General features: G+C 36.7%; 1 protein-coding gene across 1 annotated transcript; it reads left to right on the top strand.

The window, feature by feature from the left end:
* Nucleotides 1-10,444: 10,444 nt before the first annotated feature.
* Nucleotides 10,445-11,347, top strand: LOC127677488 (putative vomeronasal receptor-like protein 4). Its single transcript, XM_052172562.1, has one exon. The coding sequence runs from the start codon at nt 10,445-10,447 to the stop codon at nt 11,345-11,347; it is 903 nt and encodes a 300-aa protein (XP_052028522.1).
* Nucleotides 11,348-22,427: the final 11,080 nt, after the last annotated feature.

The raw sequence follows: 22,427 nt of genomic DNA on the forward strand, positions 1-22,427 counted from the left end.
AATGAATGTACATTCATGTGCATGTTTAAAAGTAGCTCCCAATGCTATATTCAAGCAGTATATATAACATAGGATTCTCCTGAGACTGTACTCTAATAATTCTAAGATCATGGTTCCACTTAGGTATTACCAACTCTGTTAGTTTTCCACTCCTGAAACAAGACACTGAAATACTTTAGAGGGTAAAAATTAAAGAACACATATTTGTTGGTGTACATGAGTGCATTTATAGTATTAGATTACATTTAAGTTGTTATTTGTATTTTCATTTCTCAAGTTAACTGTATGTGTTTAATTATATAAAGTGTAAGGTAGAAATATATATGAAATATCAATTAATTTGAAGTTTATCAGTAATTTTCTGTTATTTTAAACTTTTCCTATACTTAGTAATTCTTTAGAAAGTTTTAACCCATGGCCTAGGAAAACATAAGGCATGGTTAACATCGTATAATATGTTTATTTAAAAATAGATTTGTTTATTCTACTGCAATAATTTCTAATAAAGTTGATCTTTTATAGGTATTTCAAAAGTATCTGGAAATCTCATCTCACTTATTTATTAAATACATGTAATATTATCCTTATAAAAATATCAATTAGATAATTTGATATAGATATTTGTATGTTTCCAGTAAAATAAATTTAGTTTTAATATTTCATGTTTTCTAAATTGAACCTTGTGGCATTGCTACTGATATAATATTTAGTAAGCTTTTCATTAGCAATGAGAAAAATATTTTCAACTATCAAATAATATGAAATTATTTAAAGTCAATATCCCCAAGTTTTCCTACAATAGTTACAAATACAATTGCTTATTAAAATATGCATTCACAAAGAAATGCAGTGTAAATTTAAGTTTAGATGTTGAATGTCACAAACACCATTATTGTTTTTCTGCAATATATTTTAGCCTTGTATATAAGGTTAAACTGGAATATGAAGGCAGGTGTGGTGGCATACACCTATCACACTTGTCATCTCAGCTCTTCCTCCCTTCCTTCCTCCCTTCCTTCCTTTCTTTCTCTTTTTGTTGTCAATATAGTTTATTCTGATGAAGTTATGAAAGTAGATACAAAATACCTATTTTAAAAGTATAGTTAGTGACTTAGAAAAATACATAAAGCACTAAAGTTTTTAAAAATCCAACAGTAACTTTTGTGTGAGTAATATTTTAAGTCATTTCAGAGGGTAACCAAGACACCTTGTGCAAAGTATTTCTGATGCAGAGCAACAGATAATTCTGTTATATAACCAGTCCAGAGCACATAACACACTGTCCCATAGCCATCCATAATGCCTTTACAGAATATTTATTTGATCCACTCTAATGATGAAACTCATGTAAATTTCAATGCAGTTTCTTCAGTGAAATCCCTGCTACCACACATGCTCCAAAGCCCCTCAAAGCCCTGCATCAAAACCAAATGTAAAAGTAGGAGGACTAAACATTTGCTTTTTGTTCGGACTCTCCCTGAACTCAGGAGGAAAGAACCTGACTGCTAAAGGTCTTCAGCAGCTCACGCCCAGGCTGGCAGTGTTTCAGGGCTCCATACAAACTGAGGATGGCTCCCATAGAGAGCAGAGGAAACCTCGCACCATGACTGGATATTCAATTACAGGGCTTACTCCCTTCAGGCTGTTGTGCCAGGAAGTGTTCTTGAACCCAAAACACCACCAAGAAGTTGTTCTGATGTAAAAGCGTTAGGGTCTCTTTATTACAAACTCTTTGGGTATGGAATCTCCTCCAACCCAGTCCTGACACAGCAGGATGGGAAGAAAAGGTGGAATGGCCTTGAATGCTCAGCAGAACAAGATTTTATAGGAAAATAGAAGCAGTGTGGGGGAAAGGGAAGGGGTGTCCAGTCTGGCAACATCTAATAGAATGACTATGAGCCAACAGGTGAATGGTGTCAAGCAAGACCTTACATAATCACAAACGGTCTGAAAGTACATCTGAAAGAATCAGATAAATCTTTGCTTAACTGTTGCTAGGAAGTATCTAGGAAGTAACTCTAGACAAGGACAAGTTGTAGGGTCTTCCTGGTAGGTGGCTTCAGCTTGGGTTTTGCTGCAGGTCAAGTTCTCAGGATATTTTTCTTTTTTCTTTTGTAAGATGGAGGCTGGTCCCAAGATGGAATATATTTGACCTCTCTGCCTGATTTGTTTTTGATCCTGAGGTAAGGACACCATGTCGGAGAAGCTATATCTACTGTGATCTCTAGGCTTATAGAGTACCTAAGAGTACAAACTAGAAACCTCACCAGCAGTATAGTGCCTGTGCTTTTGCTACAACAGAGACATGCAGATTTCCAGTGACCAACTGTGTTAACTGGTACTCTGCAGGCCAAGGACTAACGAACTCCTGGCTAACTGGGGGCTGGTAAGTTCACTTTATTCAGTTAGCAGTGTAGCAGTATAGTACCTGTCAATACAAAAAATGTACAAAAGTATGACATTTTTTAAAATCTATCATTGTCCAAGTTTTTTTTTTAATTTAATGTGCATTTGCCTTTGTTGTACAAGTATGTCAGTGTTTTGGAGTTGGGTCCCCTGGAACTTGAGTTACAGATACTTGCAAGCAACTGTCTTGGTGCTGGGAATTGAACCCTGATTCTTTGGAGGAACAGCCAATACATAAAACAAGGTGCCCTCCCTTCAGCCCCAACTGTCTAAGTTTTTCAAAGTCCTGGAAATTAAAGTATCTCATGGCTAAGGCAGAATTCACCATGCAGTTGGAAACCACTGCAATACAGTCCAGTGAGCAGAATCAGACAGGACATCTGACTCCTGCTAAGAGGAGCAGGAGATCTATGGAATAGGAAGACAAACCCTGGACAGACTGACTTTTATTTCAGATGTTATAAAACAACCCTCTACCCAAAGGCAGAAGGACATCCTCCTCCTCCTCCCATGTTCCTGCCTCAGAGGTGAGCAACAGTACAGTGTGTGCACGGGATTGGCTAAGGCAGGTTGGTCTGAGAGTCCAGTACTGCTATAATTTAATTTAATTTTTTTTATTTTCTATATTCTTTGTTTACATTCCAATGATTTCCCCTTTCCCGGTTCCCCCCTCCCCATTAGTTCCATAAGCCCTCGTCCCTCCACCTATTCCCCAATAACCCGCCTCCTATTTCTCTGTCACACATCAAAACGAACATTAACCGTGAACAAGTGGGCTTCATCCCAGGGAAGCAGGGGTGGTTCAATATACAGAAATACTTCTTTAATTTTAAAAGACAGAGGAAAAAAAGAAGCCATGGGAAAAATGGAGACACTTTTAAGTTTAGAAACATCATAGATTTGAATGAAGCCAGTTTGAAGTACACATTACCATATCCCTTCCCTTTTTATAATTTTATATATTCTGTTTGTATTCCAAATGATTTTCCCTTTTCCAGTTCCTCCCTCCCCATAAGTTCCTAAGCCCTCTTCCTTCTGCCCATTCTCCTATCAACCCCTTCCTATTTCTCTGTCCTGGTGCTCCCCTACAGTGCTGGAACAAGTCTTTTCAGGATCTAGGACCTCTCCTTCTTCTTGGGAGTCATATGATATGTGAATTGTGTCTTGGGTATTCAAAGTTTCTGAGTTAATATCCACGTATCAGTGACTGTATTACATGAGTGTTCTTTTGTGACTGGGTTACCTCACTTAGGATGATATTTTCCAGATCCAACCATTTGCCTAAGAATTTCATGAATTCATTGTTTTTAATTGTTGAGTAGTATTCCATTGTGTAAATATACCACACTTTCTGTATCCATTCCTCCATTGAGGAACATCTGGGTTCTTTCCAGCTTCTGGCTATTATAAATAGGGCTGCTATGAACATAGTGGAGCATGTGTCCTTATTGCATCCTGTGGAATCCTCTGGTTCATGCCCAGGATGGTATTGCAGGGTCCTCTGGAAGTGTCATGTCCAGTTTTCTGAGGAACCACCAGACTGATTTGCAGAGTGGTTGTACCAATTTGCATTCCTACCAACAGTGGAGGAGTGTTCCTCTTTCTCCACATCCTTGCCAACACCTACTGTCTCCTGAGTTTTTAATCTTAGCCATTCTAACTGGTATAAAGTGAAATCTCAGGGTTGTTTTGATTTTAATTTCCCCAATGACTAATGATGTTGAACATTTCTTAAGGTGCTTCTCAGCAATTCGAAGTTCTTCATGTGAAAATTCTTTGTTTAACTCTGTATTTCATCAACCCTACATCCGACAGAGGGCTAATATCCAATATATACAAAGAACTCAAGAAGCTAGATTCCAGAGAGCCAAATATCCCTCCCTCTTTTGATTGCAGACACACACACACATAAACACACACACACACACACAGAGAGAGAGAGAGAGAGAGAGAGAGAGAGAGAGAGAGAGAGACAGACAGACAGACAGACAGACAGACAGAGACAGACAGAGACAGACAAAGACAGACAGAGACAGAAAGACAGAGAGAGACAGAGAGACAGAGAGACAGAAAAGGGGGGTGGAAGAAAGAGACAGAGACAGAGAAACAGAGAGAGAGAGAGATACAGAGACAGAAAGACAGAGAGAATGAGAGAGAGAGAGAACAAAATTAACCTGGAAACAGATAATGTAGATTGGTGAAATTGCTGATTTTTAACAAGTGGAACAAAATTATGCCAGTTAATGTCATTATGTTAATAGCAACAGAGTAACAACACTATAAAAACCAAATGAAAAAAACCTTGAGTTTGCTTTTGTAATCATTACAGAATTTTCATTTTGTTTCAAATAATTCACATCAAATGTTTGTACCAATAGTATAGTCAGGGTCCATGAATTGGATTAAGTCAATGGGAAACCCATTCTCCATTTTTTAAAAGTTCATTTTATTGGACAACCATAATTCACTCAGTTTTTCACTCAGTTGGTGTAAAGGTACTCTGTTAGCAGCCCTGGTTCACAGTGGGTCATTGCTTTATTCATAGTCACAGTAGTTCAATAATTTCACACACACACCCCCCACACACATGCACTTCCAGAGCACATCTTCAAATTTCTCCAAAACTCAGGCCATACAGCTTGTTATAAAACTCTGGATATGATTGGTTTCCCACCATCTCTGGAGTGACATTTCTGCTTTTCTCCTTTCCCTGGGAAACTGGCTGGTAAACATGAGGTGGTAATACTCTTCATCATCTGTGTGCTTCCAGTTACACATGTCATGAACTCAATTTCCAAAGAACAACTTATCCCTTTAAGTTATCTAAGAGTATCAGATAATAGCTCTGCATTAATATCTTGCCAACAACTGACCAGTATTTAGTTCTGCTGTCATTATCTAATTTATAAAGATCCACAGAACTAGCATGGTTGCCTAAGGTTCCAATATTCTTGAAGACTCATTCTTTGGTGACTGTGGAGAATATATCAGGCATCACCATGTATCTCGTCACCTGAAGTCACACAGTCAGTTGATATTCTGAGTATTTATACTGCTTTTAGGTCATTAGTCACTAACTATGGTAAAATTTAAAATAAAAATGTTACTTTTCACCTAGAATATTTGTATCTACCTGACAGTATTAATCTCCACAAAGAATGCAAAGATTACCATAAATTCATAAAAGAAGTTTAAAATCAAACCTGTCATAATTGAGGGCTAAAATGATTTTTCTTGGAAAATACAAACCTATGCAGAAAACTACTCTTCCTCTCTTATTGTTCATCCCTTCAGGCATCTGCTTGGATATTACTTAGTCTTTTGGTCTGGGTCAATTTAATAGTGATGGCTTCTCTATTTTCATTAAGATTTATTGACATGCTTTATGGTTTAGTACATAAAATTCAATATTTTGCAATATTTTCAATTGTTTAGCAAATAAAACAGATGACTTTTATTAGTGCATCATATGATAACAGCTCTATAATTGTGTTAGTGATGGTCTTTTCTGGTTTACTATTATCTTCTGTGAACCACAGATAAAAATTCCACTTGGTTACTTACAAGATGTGTCATTTTCTTAATTTGATAAATATTTGCAAATGAATGGATGAACTAGAGAAAGAACATACCTTAGGGGAAAAACATGTTAGAATACTATTTCTTACTTTATATTCCCATCCTTTTATATTTCTATATTACATGTTCTATTATAATAAATTTTATATGTACAAATAACAAAAAAATTTATACTTAACAGCATTTTTGACTTAGCAGTTTTAAAATTCAAGTAAGGATAGTGTTTCTTTCAATTGGGGTAAGAAGTTTTGAATTAAATATTATCCAGGAACTTTTATTTAGGAAATATTTATGCTATTTTACATATATGATTGTTTTGCTTACATGTATGTCTGTGTAACACTGACGTAGCAAGACAGACAGGGCAATGCACACTCTAGAACTAGAGTTAAAGATGGTCATGATCTACCAAGTCTTTGCTGAGTAGCTAATAGAGGTCTATTGCAAGAGATAAAAGTGCTCTTTTTATTTATTTTATTCTATATATTTTTTATTTACATTTCAAATGATTTCCCCTTTCCTAGCCCCCCCCCTCCCAGAAAGTCCTGAAAGCCGCCTTCTCTCCCCCTGTCCTCCCACCCACCCCTTCCCACTTCCCCGTTCTGGTTTTGCTGAATAATGCTTCATTGAGTCTTTCCAGAACAAGGGGCCACTCTTCCTTTCTTCTTGTACCTCATTTGATGTGTAGATTATGTTTTGGGTATTCCAGGTTTCTAGGTTAATATCCACTTATTAGTGAGTGTATACCATGATTCACCTTTTGAGTCTGGGTTACCTCACTTAGTATGATGTTCTCTAGCTCCATCCATTTCCCTGAGAATTTCATGAATTCATTGTTTCTAATGGCTGAATAGTACTCCATTGTGTAGAAATACCACATTTTTTGCATCCACTCTTCTGTTGAGGGATACCTGGGTTCTTTCCAGCATCTGGCAATTATAAATAGGGCTGCTATGAATAGAGTAGAGCATGTATCCTTATTAAATGGTGGGGAATCCTCTGGGTATATGCCCAGGAGTGGTATAGCAGGATCTTCTGAAAGTGAGGTGCCCAGTTTTCGGAGGAACCGCCAGACTGATTTCCAGAGTGGTTGTACCAATTTGCACCCCCACCAGCAGTGAAGAAGTGTTCCTCTTTCTCCACACCCCTTCCAACACCTGCTATCTCCTGAATTTTTAATCTTAGATATTCTGACTGGTATAAGGTGAAATCTCAGGGTTGTTTTGATTTGCATTTCCCTAATGACTAATGAAGTTGAGCATTTTTTAAGATGCTTCTCTGCCATCCGAAGTTCTTCAGGTGAGAATTCTTTGTTTAACACTGTACCCCATTTTTAATAGGGTTGTTTGGTTTTCTGGAGTCTAACTTCTTGAGTTCTTTATATATATTAGATATTAGCCCTCTATCTGATGTAGGATTGGTGAAGATCTTTTCCCAATTTGTTGGTTGCCGATTTGTCCTCTTGATGGTGTCTTTTGCCTTACAGAAACTTTGTAATTTTATAAGGTCCCATTTGTCAATTCTTGCTCTTAGAGCACATGCTATTGGTGTTCTGTTCAGAAACTTTCTCCCTGTACCGATGTCCTCAAGGGTCTTCCCCAGTTTCTTTTCTATTAGCTTCAGAGTGTCTGGCTTTATGTGGAGGTCCTTGATCCATTTGGATTTGAGCTTAGTACAAGGAGACAAGAATGGATCAATTCGCATTCTTCTGCATGCTGACCTCCAGTTGAACCAGCACCATTTGTTGAAAAGGCTATCTTTTTTCCATTGGATGTTCAGCCCCTTTGTCAAGGATCAAGTGGCCATAGGTGTGTGGATTCATTTCTGGATCTTCAATCCTGTTCCATTGATCCTCCTGCCTGTCACTGTACCAATACCATGCAGTTTTTAACACTATTGCTCTGTAGTATTGCTTGAGGTCAGGGATACTGATTCCCTCAGACTTTCTTTTGTTGCTGAGAATAGCTTTAGCTATCCTGGGTTTTTTGTTATTCCAGATGAATTTGATAATTGCTCTTTCTAACTCTGTGAAGAATTGAGTTGGGATTTTGATGGGTATTGCATTGAATCTGTATATTGCTTTTGGCAAAATGGCCATTTTAACTATATTGATTCTACCGATCCATGAACATGGGAGGTTTTCCCATTTTTTGAGGTCTTCTTCCATTTCCTTCTTCAGAGTCTTGAAGTTCTTGTCATACAGATCTTTCACATGTTTGGTAAGAGTCACCCCAAGATACTTTATACTGTTTGTGGCTATTGTGAAGGGGGTCATTTCCCTAATTTCTTTCTCATCTTGCTTATCCTTTGAGTATAGGAAGGCCACTGATTTGCTTGAGTTGATTTTATAACCTGCCACTTTGCTGAAGTTGTTTATCAGCTGTAGGAGTTCTCTAGTGGAGTTTTTTGGGTGACTTACGTAGACTATCATGTCATCTGCAAATGATGATAGTTTGACTTCTTCCTTTCCAATTTGTATCCCTTTGACCTCCTTATGTTGTCGAATTGCCCGAGCTAGTACCTCAAGTACAATATTGAAAAGATAAGGAGAAAGGGGGCAGCCATGTCTAGTCTCTTAACAACCTATGTCTCTCAAGCCCATATGCTCATGCTCTCAAATAACAGACTATCACTATGCAGCTATTATACATGGATGTAAATGAGAGAATTAAATTTCTGGCTCTGGATTGTGATATGAATCCATGCCTTTACTTGATTTCACATTTAAAGAGCAAAAGTCACATAAAAACAAAATGTGTGATTTATCATGTCATATTTATGGAGATGTTATAGGATGGTTGCATCCAATACCTTCTGCATTATTTCTATGTATACATGCACATATGCAACTATATAAATGTGGAATATATGAGTAAACTTGAAAATATAATTGGACATAAGAGTCTCATAAGAATCTGAACTGGTATAGTTGCATTGTATTCATTTATCACAAAAATGATTTGAAAGTACTAAATTAAATCAACTTAACAACATGATCTGATAACCGGGCAAAGTAACTTACATAAGCACCAAAATTAAGATTGTAAAAAGTGTATGATGACGCTTGGGACCATGTTTTCTACTGCATGGGTAGGAATCCCTTTTAAAACAGAAATTCTAAAACAGCATCACTAAGTAGTCATCTTCAGCATGTTCATATTTGTCATAATGTAGGAAAATACTGCTTGTCTTTCTGTCACCAGTTCTCTCTTGTTGTGGGCTCCTAGCTTGTCATCTTCAGATATGATTATGTAACCTGTAGAAACTACACAAATCAAAAAAAAAAGGGGAATTGACTGGGCAGGTTTTGTGGAGGGGAACAATAGAGGGTAGAATAGCAGGATTTTCATATCAGAGAAATGGAAGAGACAGTGCTTACTCAGTGGAGGAAGTATATATATATATACAAGATGGTAGGAGGAAGGTAGAAAGGGGTATATCAGGACACAATTTATCAAAGAAGGAAATAGGCAAATAAGTGAGATTTTTTTAGGTAAGGAGGAGGGAGATAAATTTTGAGAAGTATAGGGTTAGGTAAAATTAAAATATAGATGTCTGAAAAAAACCATAAGAAATCATACTGTTAATGATTTACTCCCTTCTCAAATAAAAAGGAAAAAAAATAGTGTTTCTCTTGATATCTGAGAATTAGTTGTTTAAGTTGAAATGGGGTTTGTGAAGGGTTTAAATGGGATAGAAACTAAAATCAAAGCTATTTACAGCTACTCATACACATAGTGGTTATACAAATAATAGAGTGTAGAATGTGCACTAATGGTCTCGCACTGTATCTGTCTTCAGTTCTAGAATCTGGTGATAAACTATTTCATGGAAAAATAAATATAGAAAAAAGATAAAGTGAGATAGACCTCTTGCTGACTAAAATAAGGATATAATCATGAATTACAACTGTGATTCCATTAGAATTATGAGTCAAAAAAAGAATAATTGTAAAACTAAACATAGTAAAAGAATGGAATATGAGACAGAGTCACCAGATTTTTGAATATCTTTTGTGATCTTTTTTCCAAGTCCAACATACATTTTATTAAGTTGAAAATTTTGATTAATATTCTGTGCTCATCTCTACTGTTTTATGTGTTAAGTATAAAATGAAAGAAATTATATTAATAGTATTGTATTTTTAAATAATTAGACTCAGTTAAATTAGACAAAATTTTTGTTATGTACAGATGACTGTGAATGCATTTATTATCTGTTATAGTCTATATAAACATGTGATACATGGAGAGTATCTAGATGTGTAGGCCATGTTGTACACTCTGTAACACCAAAGTTAAACAGAGAAGTTAATCAAGAATTAGTATGGAAAATAGAATAATGATCTAGATGGGCTGTCCAGTGAATAACAAATTTCATGTGTTCTCTGTTGTTTTGTTTTCTAGGAATGAGGAAATATGCTTCCAACTATGCTGTTAAGATGAAACACTTTCCACTTATGTTCTCATCAGAGAATGTCTTTTATTTTCAAGTTGGACTTGGAGTCCTAGCCAATATGTTTCTTCTAGGTTTTTATATTTTCATAATCCTAAGTCACAGACCTAAGTCAATTGACCTCATCTCCTGCCAGCTGACCTTCGTTCACATAGTGATGATCCTGACAGGAGGAAATATCATTCATATAGACATATTTGAGGCTCTGAATGTTGACAATGGCATCAAATGTAAGGCAACTCTATACACACAGAGGGTGATGAGAGGCCTCTCTATCTGCATCACCTGCCTCCTGAGTGTGTTCCAGGCTGTCACTATCAGTCCCAGTAACTCTTTGCTGGCAAAATTTAAACATAAACTAAAAAAGCACACTATCAATGTTTCTCTCTTTTACATTTGGTTTTTCAATTTTTCTCTTAGTAGTAACCTGATCTTCTATGTTAGTGGTTTTACCAATGTGAGCCAAACCCAGCAGATGAAGGTTACTAAATCCTGCTCACTCCTCCCCATGAATTACATCATTAGGGGAATGATTTTAACAATGACAATCTCCAGGGATGTGTTTCTTGTAGGAGTCATGCTGATCACAAGCACATACATGGTGATTATCTTGTTCAGACATCAGAGGCAATGCAAGCATCTTCATAGCATCGGCCATCTGAGAGTGTCTCATGAGAAAAAGGCTACCCAATCCATTTTGCTACTCGTTGTTTTCTTTGTTGCCATTTATTGGTTGGACCTCATCATCTCATCCACCTCCATCCTGTTATGGATGTATAACCCAGTTATCCTGACTGTTCAGAAGTTTGTGGTGAATGCCTATCCTACAATTAGTCCTTTGGTACTAATCAGTCCAGATAAGAGAATAATCAATGTGCTAAAAAACTTGCAGTCAACATGCCACTAGATTTTTTTTCTTTTTTTATATATTCACTTTTATAAGACTCATAGTCCCCACTTCCAGTTACCTTCTGCCACAATCCTTCCCACATACATGCTTCACCTTCTCTTCTGAAAGGGTTCACCCTACTCTCCTAGGCATCACCCTATCCTTGCACTGCAAGTCTCTGTGAACCTAAGGATTGTTTTCCCACTGAGGTGGGAGAGGCAGCCCAGATAGAAGAACATATTCCATATACAAGCAACAGGTTTTTGGATAACGGTAGTTCCAGTTGTTGGACCCACGTGAAAACCCATCTGCATATCTGTTACATATGTATGAGAAAGCCTAGATCTAGTCTATGTATGTTCTTTGGTCAGGAGTTCAATCTATAAGAGATCCAATGGTCCAGATTAGTTGACTCTGTCTGGTGTTCCTGTGGATTTTCTATCCTCTTTGGGGCACAATCCTTTCTCCTATTCCTCCATGAGTGTCACGAAGCTCCATCCACAGTTTGGATGTGGGTGTCTACATCTGTCTGAGTCAGCTTCTATGTGGAGCCTCTCACAGGAAAATCATGCTAGACTTCTGTTCTAAGCATAACATAGTAGCATTAATGGTGTCAAGAATTGCTACTTGTCCATAGGTATTAAGTCGTGTTAGTTATTGGCTGTACATTCCCTCAGTCTATGCTTTATCCCTCCTCCCTGCATCCCATAGATGGGATAATTTGGGGGTTTTATGTTTTGTGGGTGAGTTGGTTTCCCTATGGTTCCACTGGGGTTCTTGCCTGACCACAGGAGTCAACCTCCCAGGAGTCCATACCCACAATGCTTTGAGTCACTGTTAAGGATACCCCCATTATTTTTTGGTGCCTCGCCTACCCCAGGTCTCAATCTATCCGTAGATACCCCCTACCTCTCCCTGCCCCTGTTGGTCTCAGATTTCTGTTAAATCTTATGGACATTGGGCTATCATCCTTGCCCCTCTCCATACATGACCCTGAGGAATCTAACCCCCTCATCCCCTCTCTCATCCTTTCTTCATATGACTTCCATGACTTTTCCATCCCCCCTTCCAAATGAGGCTCAATAATCCTTGCTTGTGCTCTCCTTTCTGTCCAGCCTCCTTGAATCTCTGGAGTGTAGCACAGGCACCCTGTATTTTATGGCTAATATACATTTATAAGTGAATACATACCATTCATGTCCTTTTGGGACTGAGTTACCACACTCAGAATGATATTCTCAAGATCCATCCATTTTCCTACAAAATTCATGTCTCTGTTTTATTATAACTGAATAGTATTCCATTGTTTAGATATACCACATTTTATTTACCCATTCGTTATTTGAGTGACATATAGGTTGCTTCCAGTTTCTGGCTATTATGTATAAAGCTGATATGTTCATTGTTAACCAAATGTCTTTGTGTGATGTTGGAGTATGTTTTGGGTATATGCCCTGGAATGGTAAAGCTGGGCCTTGAGTTAGGACTATTCCAAATTTTCAGAAAAACCACAAAATTCATATCCAAAGTAATTGTTCTAATGTGCACTCCCACCAGCAATGTAGGGGTTTCCACTTTTTCCACATTATAGCCAGCATGCTTTATCACTTGAGAATTTGATCTATGCTATTCAGATCAATGTAAGATGGATTCTTAGCATTGTTTTGATTTGTGTTTCCCTGATGACTAAGGCCTTAGTCATCACTTCTTTAAGTGCTTCTCAGACATTCAAGATTCCTCTGTTGAGAATTCTGTTTACATCTGTAACCTATTTTTCATTGGGTTATTTGGTTTCTTGATATCTAACTTTTTGAGTTCTCTATAAATTTTGGACTTTAGCTATCTATCAGATGTAGAGTTGGTGAAGATCCTTTCCGAGTCTGTAGACTGCTGATTTGTCCTACTGACAGTGTTCTTTGCTTTACAAAAGCTTTGCAGTTTTTTGAGGTCCCATGTGTCAATTGTTGATTTTAGAATCTGAGCTATCGGTGTTCTAATTAGGAAGTTGTCTTCTGTACCAATGCATTTAATATACAATTCACCATGTGTTGAAGATGCTTTCTTTTTTTTTTTCTATTGTCTGGCTTTGACTTCTTTATCAAAGTTCAAGTGTTCATAGGTACGTGGGTTTTTTTTCCTGGTTTTTTGATTTGATTCCATTGATCAATGTGTCTGACTCTGCATCAATACCAGGCAGTTTTTGTCACTATTGCTCTGTAGTACAGCTTGAGCACAGGAATGGTGATTCCTCACAAAGTTAAGGAATTGTTGTGGCTATTTTTGACAATTGTTTGTCTATTTTTGGCTACCCTGGGCTTAATTTTTTTTATATAAAGTTCAAAATTTCTCTTTCATGAGAAAAAATTATGTTGGAATTTTGATTAGGATAGCATTGAATCTGTTGGTTGCTTTTGGTAAGATGGCCTTAGGAAAGCAATTTTGGCCTTCATTTGGGTCCCAAAAAACTGGAAAGGGGGCGGGGGCTGTCACAAAAGCTGTCGCCTATACATGTTTTATGCTCTACTAGCTGGGGTACTTTGTCTGGCCTCAGTAAGAGAGGAAGTGCCTAGCCTCACAGAGTCTTGAAATGTCAATATGAGGAGGATACACAGGGGTGCTCCACCTGCTCAGAGATGAAGGGGAGAGGATGGGGAAAGTGTTATGGTAGGGACTGACTGAGAGGAGGCACTTAGTATGATGGGAAGTGAATAAGTAAAAATTTAAAAAAAGAACTCAATGCTAAGACTAAGATGCTCTTCATGTCCTCTTCATACCTTCATAACCAACAGCATATAGGTGATCCTTACACTAACAATTATGGCTGTCAGCCTTATCTCTGTCTGGAACACAGCTTCTGTGTGCTGACTCTCAGGAAACACTTTCCAAAAAATTCATTGCAATGATGTTGGTCTCTTCCTAATCACTAATTCCTCAGTATCCATTGGCATGAATCAAATATTCCAGCAAAGCAGGGGCTTCAATTTAGCACTTCTTGTATATTGGTAATCACAGCTGATTCTTCAGGCTCAGCTCACAGAATCATAGTTCAAAATAACAAATGGCTTCCCTCCCAGGCCAATTTCCACATGAAACTATGGATCAACACACTGCCCCTGACACCATAGATTATCTGACTTCTTGGAGGCCTGCTCAAACCTAGGACTGGGAGGTGAAATGCTCATGGTCCAACTTCTCCCCTATCCCCTTTCTCATTGAGACATTGGCCAGCCCATCAGCCAGGAAGTCTGCTCCCGAATTTAAGCTCCATCTTCTTCCTGCCCATTCTTTCCCTCCCTGCCCCTCAAACAGCAGAACTCTTCACTACTCCCCATCCCTCAGTTCTACCTGAGTCACAGGAGTCCTGATCTAAACCCAGACTCACAGGGACTACAATGCCAACCAAGACCAGAAAAGATCTGATGGTGAAAAGCAAGCTCATGACCATAGTCAACAGAATCCAATGCAGTATGGCACAGTCAGAACCCAGTTCTCCTACTACAGCAATCACTAGATAATCCTAACACAACTGAAGAGGAATACTATGACCTTAAGTCTGTTCTAATGAAGATGATACAGGCTTTTAAAGAGGAAATAAATGAATGCTTTAAGGAAACTGAGGTAAACAAACAAAACAGCCCCATTTCTACTGGTAATACAGTTATAGTACCACACTTCTGTGTTTAATATAAGAAAGAAAACATTTGGAGGAAGTGAACTTTTCTTAATTTTATCAAAAGAGCTGTTAATTTCTAGATTATGCATTGAAGCCATTGTGAAATAAGCATGGAGAGCATTGCAATAGTTTGGGAAGAGAACAAATACTTTAGGGAATCTAAAATGTTATTTACCTCCTTTTCAATAGAATATTATTTTTCTAAGTTTTGTTTGATCACAAGGACTGGGATCAGTTAATCCACACAGAGAGATGGCCTTGGGGGGATACCACATCTAACAGAAACTCAGAGTTCAGCCGTGTTTACTCCACTGTTCTCCTGGAGTTGAGGAAGTTTACTTTTCCATTTGATGATGCCACTTTGTAAGGACCCTAAACTCAGAAGTGCCTTCTCCATGACATGATAACTATTGATCTATAGGGAGATGTGCGATGACAATTCTTCCTCTTAACTATTTTTAGGGTCTCATCCTACAAGAATGTTTCTCAAAAGCTCAGCAGGGTGACCATTTATTTTCCTGTTCATCATAGTGAGAGCTATAAGTATGTGTTAAAATGAAGCAGAATTTTCTGTAATGTGTGATTAAAGGATTCTCTTGCTTTTAATTTTGCTTTCAAGCCAACTGTACCATTATCAAACACAGAAGTTTTTTGTAGACATAGAAATATCAGTATAAATATTTTTAATGGAAACATATATTTCACTAAATGTGATTTCTGATTATGTATGTGATACTAGAAGTAGGTTATTGGAAGGAGGCCAGGGCCAAATAAACAGTTGAATAGAAAGGAAGGAAAGGCTCATAGGATGAAGATCATCAGTGGATAATACATTCTGTTTGAAAACATCATGAAACACATCAGCATTTACAATGGATGTATACTCACATATGAGTAATAATAACTCCATATGCAACATTTTAACATCTGTTATTATGCGTCATGAGTGTGTTCTCTCACAATGTTTCCACTGAGATAATGTCAACTATTAGCTTGCCATCCCCCAACAAAAACAGAACAAAACAACAAGAAAAAAAATACAAAACAACAAACCAACAAAAAAACCAACAACAACAACAACAACAACAACAAAACAGAAATACTTTTGAGGGTGAAAAACAAAGACCAGAAATATATTGGTTTGCAGGAATATATTTATAATGTTAACATTCATTAATATTTTTATTTTCTTATTTTACTACTTTCCTCAAGTTAACTGACTGTGTTCATTTAATTATATGAAACTGAATCCAAGAGTATTCAGCAAATATCAATGAATTTATTCTTCAGTAATATTCTAGTCTGTTAAGTCTGCATAGACTCAGGAAATCTTAGGAAATTTTTCAGGAGGTATTTGAATGTTTCACTTAAAATAAATTTAGTTTCGGTATGTGAAATTTTCTAAATTGAACCTGGTAATATTGATAATGATATAAAATTGAGTAAGCATTCTATTAGTAGTAAGAAAAATATTGTGTCTGGTTTTACGTGGAGGTCCTTGATCCACTTGGAGTTGAGCTTAGTAGAAGGAGATAAGAATGGATCAATTCGCATTCTTCTGCATGTTGACTTCCAGGTGAAGCAGCACCATTTGTTCAAAAAGCTATTTTAGTTTCCACTGGATGTTTTCAGCTCCTTTGTTGAAGATCAAGTGATCATAGGTGTGTGGGTTCATTTCTGGGTCTTCAATCCTATTCCATTATCCACCTGCCTGTCACTGTACAAATACCATGCAGTTTTCAACACTTTTGCTCTGTAGTATTGCTTGAGGTCTGCGATACTGATTCCCCCAGAAGTCCTTTTACTGTTGAGAATAGTTTTAGCTATCCTGGGTTTTTTGTTATTCCAGATGAATTTGAGAATTGCTTTTTCTAACTCTATGAAGAAGCAAGTTGGGATTTTGATGGGGATTGCATTGAATCTGTAGATTGCTTTTGGCAAGATGGACATTTTAACTATATTAATCCTGCCAATCCACGAGCATGGAAGATTTTTCCATTTTCTGAGATCTTCTTTGATGTCCTTCTTCAGAGAACTGAAGTTCTTCTCATACAGATCTTTTATTTGTTTGGTTGGAGTCACGCCAAGATACTTTATATTGTTTGTGGCTATTGTGAAGGGTGTCATTTCCCTAATTTCTTTTTCAGCCTGCTGATCCTTTGAGTATAGGAAGGCAACTGATTTGCTTGAGTTGATTTTATAACCAGCCAGTTTTCTGAAGTTGTTTATCAGCTGTAGGAGTTCTTGCTGGAGTTTTTGGGTCACTTAAGTATACTATCATACATCTGCAAATAGTGATAATTTCACTTCTTCCTTTCCAATTTGTATCTCTTTGTACTCCTTATGTTGTCTAATAGCTCTAGGTAGAACTTTGAGTACTATATTGAAAAGAAATGGAGAGAGAGGGCAGCCTTGTCTAGTCCCTGATTTTAGTGGGATTGCTTCAAGTTTCTCTCCATTTAGTTTGATGTTGGCTACCGGTTTGCTATATATTGCATTAACTATGTTTAGGTATGGACCTTGAATTCCTGTTCTTTCCAAGACCTTTAGCATGAAAGGATGCAGAATTTTGTCAAATGCTTTTTCAGCATCTAATGAAATGATCATGCGGTTTTTTTCTTTGAGTTTGTTTATGTAGTGGATTGCATTGATTGGTTTCCATATATTGAACCCAATCACAAAAGAATACACATGGAATGCAATCACTGATAAGTGGATATTAATTAGCCCAGAAGCTCTGAATACCCAAGACACAATTAGCATATCAAATGACTCCCTTGAAGAAGTACAGAGAGGGCCCTGATCCTGGAAAGACTTGACACAGCATTGTAGGGGAGTGCCAGGACAGAGAAAAAGGAGGGAGGTGATGGGAGAATGGGTGGATAGAAGAGAGCTTATGGGACATATGGGGAGGGGGGAACCAGGAAAGAGGATAGCATTTGGAAAGCAAACAAAGAATTTAGAAAATAAAAAAAAAAGAAATATAAAAATAATTCCACTCTTAGTGGTTGTACCAGCTTACAGTCTGGCAGTTCCTCAGAAAACTGGGCACAAAACTTCCTGAGGACCCTGCTATGCCACTCTTGGGCATGTACCCAGAGGATTCCCCAGCATGTAATAAGGATACATGCTCCACTATGTTCATAGCATCTCTATTTATAATAGCCAGAAGCTGGAAAAAACCTAGATGATCCTCAATGGAAGAATGGATACAAAAAAATGTGGTATATATACACAATGGAGTACTACTCAGCCATTAGAAACAATGAATTCATGAAATTCTTAGACAAATGAATGGAACTATATTAAATTAATTCAGTAATAAATTGATCCTGGTGATCAGACAAAAAACTTACATAAGCACCAAAGATAAGACTCTTGCGTGAAACTGTAAAGAATGTTTGGGTGCTGACATACATGTATGGTAACACGTGGGACCTTCTTTTCCAGTACATGGGAAGAGTACATATTAGAGTGACATAGCCAACAGCATCACTATGTGGTCATCTTCAGCAAGTTTATGCTTCTCATAATGTGTATAATAATGCTTTCTTAATATCACATATTTTCTCTTGTTGGAGAACCCAGGTTCCACATCTTTAGAAGTGAGTATGTAGCTTTTGGTAACTACAGAAACCAGGAGAGCAAAACTAGACCATGGCCAGGATAGGGATAGTGGTGGGGAATGGAGGAGTATAGAAGAGTAGGAGTGGTATTATTAGAGAAATGGGAAAGATAGGGTTCCCTATTGGGGAAAAGTGAGGTAAACACAGAGGTGGAGGAAGATAAAGTATAGGAGTAGGAAATAATTTACCAGACAGTGCAATGGGAAAATGTGTGGGTTTATAGATAAATAGAAAGGAGACAAATACAGAGATGGAGGTTGTTAGGCAAATAACAATGTGGATGGTTGAAAAGGCCATGAAGAATCATACTGGAAATGATTTATATCCCTCCCCCATTAAAAGGAAACAGAAATGGTGTTTGTTTTGATAGCTGAGATTAGTTCTTTAATATTGAATTGGAGTTCACAAACTTTTTAAATGAGATGGGAACTGAAAACAAGCCACTTATAGTCATTTATAAACATAAGAGTAAGGCAACTAATAGTGTAAATATAGTAAACTACTGACCTCCCACTGCATCTATGTCTTCAGTACTAGATTCTCGGGGAGTATGATTTCATGGAAAAAGAACCATTAAAAGGATGAATTGAGATAGAACTTTGGTGATTAAAGTGGGGAGATTGTCATGAATTACAATGGTGATTCCATTAAAATTATGACTCAAAACCTGGATAGTTGAAAAAGAATATAGTGGAATTATGGAATATAATCCAGAATTACCTGATTCTTTTGAATATCTTATGTGACTTTTTTCCCAGATCAAAGTATTTTCATTAAGTTGTTCAAATATGGTTAATATTCTAATTATATTTGAATATTAATTAGTATCAAATGAATATTAATTTGAATTCTAATTAGTATCCTAATTACTTCTTTCTGTTTTAGATATAAAGTATAAAATAAGGTCATTTATGTCAATAGGATTGGATTTCTAAGTCATTAGAATCAGATGCATCAGACAAAATTTTTATTATAGATAGATATGAATGTGAATGCATTTATTATTTGTAATAACCCATATGTACAGGAGATACATTGAAGGCACATAGACATGCAGGTTATGGTGTACATTCTGGAACATCAAAAGTTAAAGAGACAAGTTAATTGGGAATTAGTATAGAGAAAAAGCAAGAACTTTATCTTCTTTTACCAAACCAGAAAGAAGAGAGCCATACAAACATAACTCCACCTCTAATGACAAAAATAACAGGAAGCAACAATAATTTCTCCTCAGCATCTATCTCTTAATAGCAGTGGACTCAATTATCCAATAAAGACATAGAATAACAGACTGCATACATAAGCAGGATCCAACGTTTTTCTGTATCAAGGAAACTCAACTCAGGTACAAAGACAAACACTACCTCAGAGTAAAAGGCTGGAAAACAATTTTCCAAGCAAATGGCCCCAAGACACAAGCTCGGGTAACCATTCTAATATTGAATATAATCAACTTTCAACCTAAAGTAATAAAAAAAAGATAAGGAAGGGCACCTCATATTCATCTAAGTAAAAAAATCTACCAAGATGAACTATCAATTCTGAACATATATGCTCCAAATACAAGGGCACCCACATTTCAAAAAAAAAAAAAACTTTACTAAAGTTCAAAGCACACATTACACCTCACATAAGAATTGTAGGAAACTTCAAACACTCTACTCTCACCAATGGATAGATCATAGAAACACAAACTAAACAGTGAAACTAACAGAAATTATGAACCAAATGCATTTAATACATATCCACAGAACATTTTATCCTAAAACAAAAGAATATGCCTTCTTCTCAGCACCTCATGGTACCTTCTCCAAAACTGACCATATTCTCGGTCACAAAACATACATCAGCAGATATAAGAAGATTGATATAATTCCATGCACCCTATCAGATCACCACAGACAAAGGCTGGTATTCAACAATAATAAAAACAACAGAAAAACCACATACACATGGAAACTGAACTACATTCTACTCAAAGATAACTTGGTCAGGAAAGAAATAACTAAAGAAATTTAGTTATTTAATGAGTATGTAATGAAAGTATAAAATACTTTATACTTCATATATACTTTTATGTATAAAGTATTTAAGGAAATGGAAGGCATAACATACCCAAACGTATGGAACACAATGAAAGCAGTGCTATGAGGAAAACTCATAGCTCTGAGTGCCAACAAAAAGAAACTGGAACGATCATACACGAACAGCTTGACTGCACAGCTGAAAGCTCTAGAACAAAGAGAATACACCCAAGAGGAGTAGACAGCAGAAAATAATTAAACTCAGGGCTAAAATCAACCAAGTAGAAACAAAAAGAACTATACAAAGAATCAACCAAACCAGGAGCTGGTTCTTTGAAAAAACCAAAAAGATAGATAAACCCTAGCCAAACTAGCTAGAGGGCACAAAGACAATATCCAAATCAGCAAAATCAGAAATGAAAAGGGAGGCATAACAGCAGATACTGAGGAAATCAGAATAATCATCAAATCCTAATACAAAAGCCTATTCTCAACAAAAGTGGAAAATTTAGATGAAATGGACAATTTTCTAGACAGATTCCAGGTACCAAAGTTAAATCAGGTTCAGATAAATGATCCAAACAATCCCTTAACCCTTAAAGAAATTGAAGCAGTCATTAACAGTCTCCCAAACAAAATCAGAACAAAACAAAACAAAACAAAAAACAAAAAAACAAAAAAACAAAATCACAGGACCAGATGGGTTTAATGCAGAATTCTATCAGCTGACTTTCAAAGAAGACCTAATACCAATACTCTTCAACATATTACACAAAATAGAAACAGATGGAACACTACCCAATTCTTTTTATGAAGCCTCAACTACTCTGGTACCTAAACCACACAAAGACCCAACAAAGAAAGAGTACTATACATCAATTTCCCATATGAATATCGATGTAAAAATACTCAATAAAATTATTGCTAACAGAATCTAAGAACACATCAAAAGGATCATCCACCATGATCAAGTAGACTTTATCTCAGGAATGCAGGGATGGTTTAATATACTGAAACCCATTAATGTAATCCATTATATAAACAAACTCAAAGAAAAAACACATGATCATTTCATTTGATGCTGAGAAAGCATTTGACAAAAATCCAACACCTCTTCATGATAAAAGTCTTGGAAAGATCAGGAATTCAAGGCCCATACCTAAACACAGTAAAAGCAATATATAGCAAACCAGTAGCCAACATCAAACTAAATGGAGAGAAACTCGAAGCAATCCCACTGAAATCAGGGACTAGACAAAGTTTTATACTCTCTCCCTACCTGTTCAATATAGTACTCAAAGTCCTAGCCAGAGCAAGTAGACAACAAAAGGAGGTCAAATGGATTAAAACTGGAAAGGAAGAAGTCAAAATATCACTATTTGTATATGATATGATAGTATCCTTAGGTAAGCCCAAAAATTCCACCAGAGAACTCCTAAACCTGATAAATAACTTCTACAAAGTAGTTGGATATAAGATTAACTCCAACAAGTCAGTAGCCTTCCTATACTCAAAGGATAAACATACTGAGAATGAAATTAGAGAAATGAAACTCTTCACAATAGTAACAAATAATATTACATACCTTGGTGTGACTCTAAGCAAGTAAGTAAAGGATCTATATGACAAGAACTTCAAGTCTCTGAAGAAAGAAATTGAAGATCTCAGAAGATGGAAAGATCTCCCATGCTCATGGATTAGCAGGGTTAATATAGTAAAAATGGCCATCTTGCCTAAAGAAATCTACAGATTCAATGCAATCCTCATTAAAATTC

Source organism: Apodemus sylvaticus, chromosome 2 (assembly GCF_947179515.1).
Source record: "Apodemus sylvaticus chromosome 2, mApoSyl1.1, whole genome shotgun sequence".
Classification (NCBI taxonomy): domain Eukaryota; kingdom Metazoa; phylum Chordata; class Mammalia; order Rodentia; family Muridae; genus Apodemus; species Apodemus sylvaticus.

Excerpts from the sequence above, each read along its gene's own strand:
- LOC127677488 (XM_052172562.1), top strand. The coding sequence starts at position 10,445 with ATGTTCTCATCAGAGAATGTCTTTTATTTTCAAGTTGGACTTGGAGTC.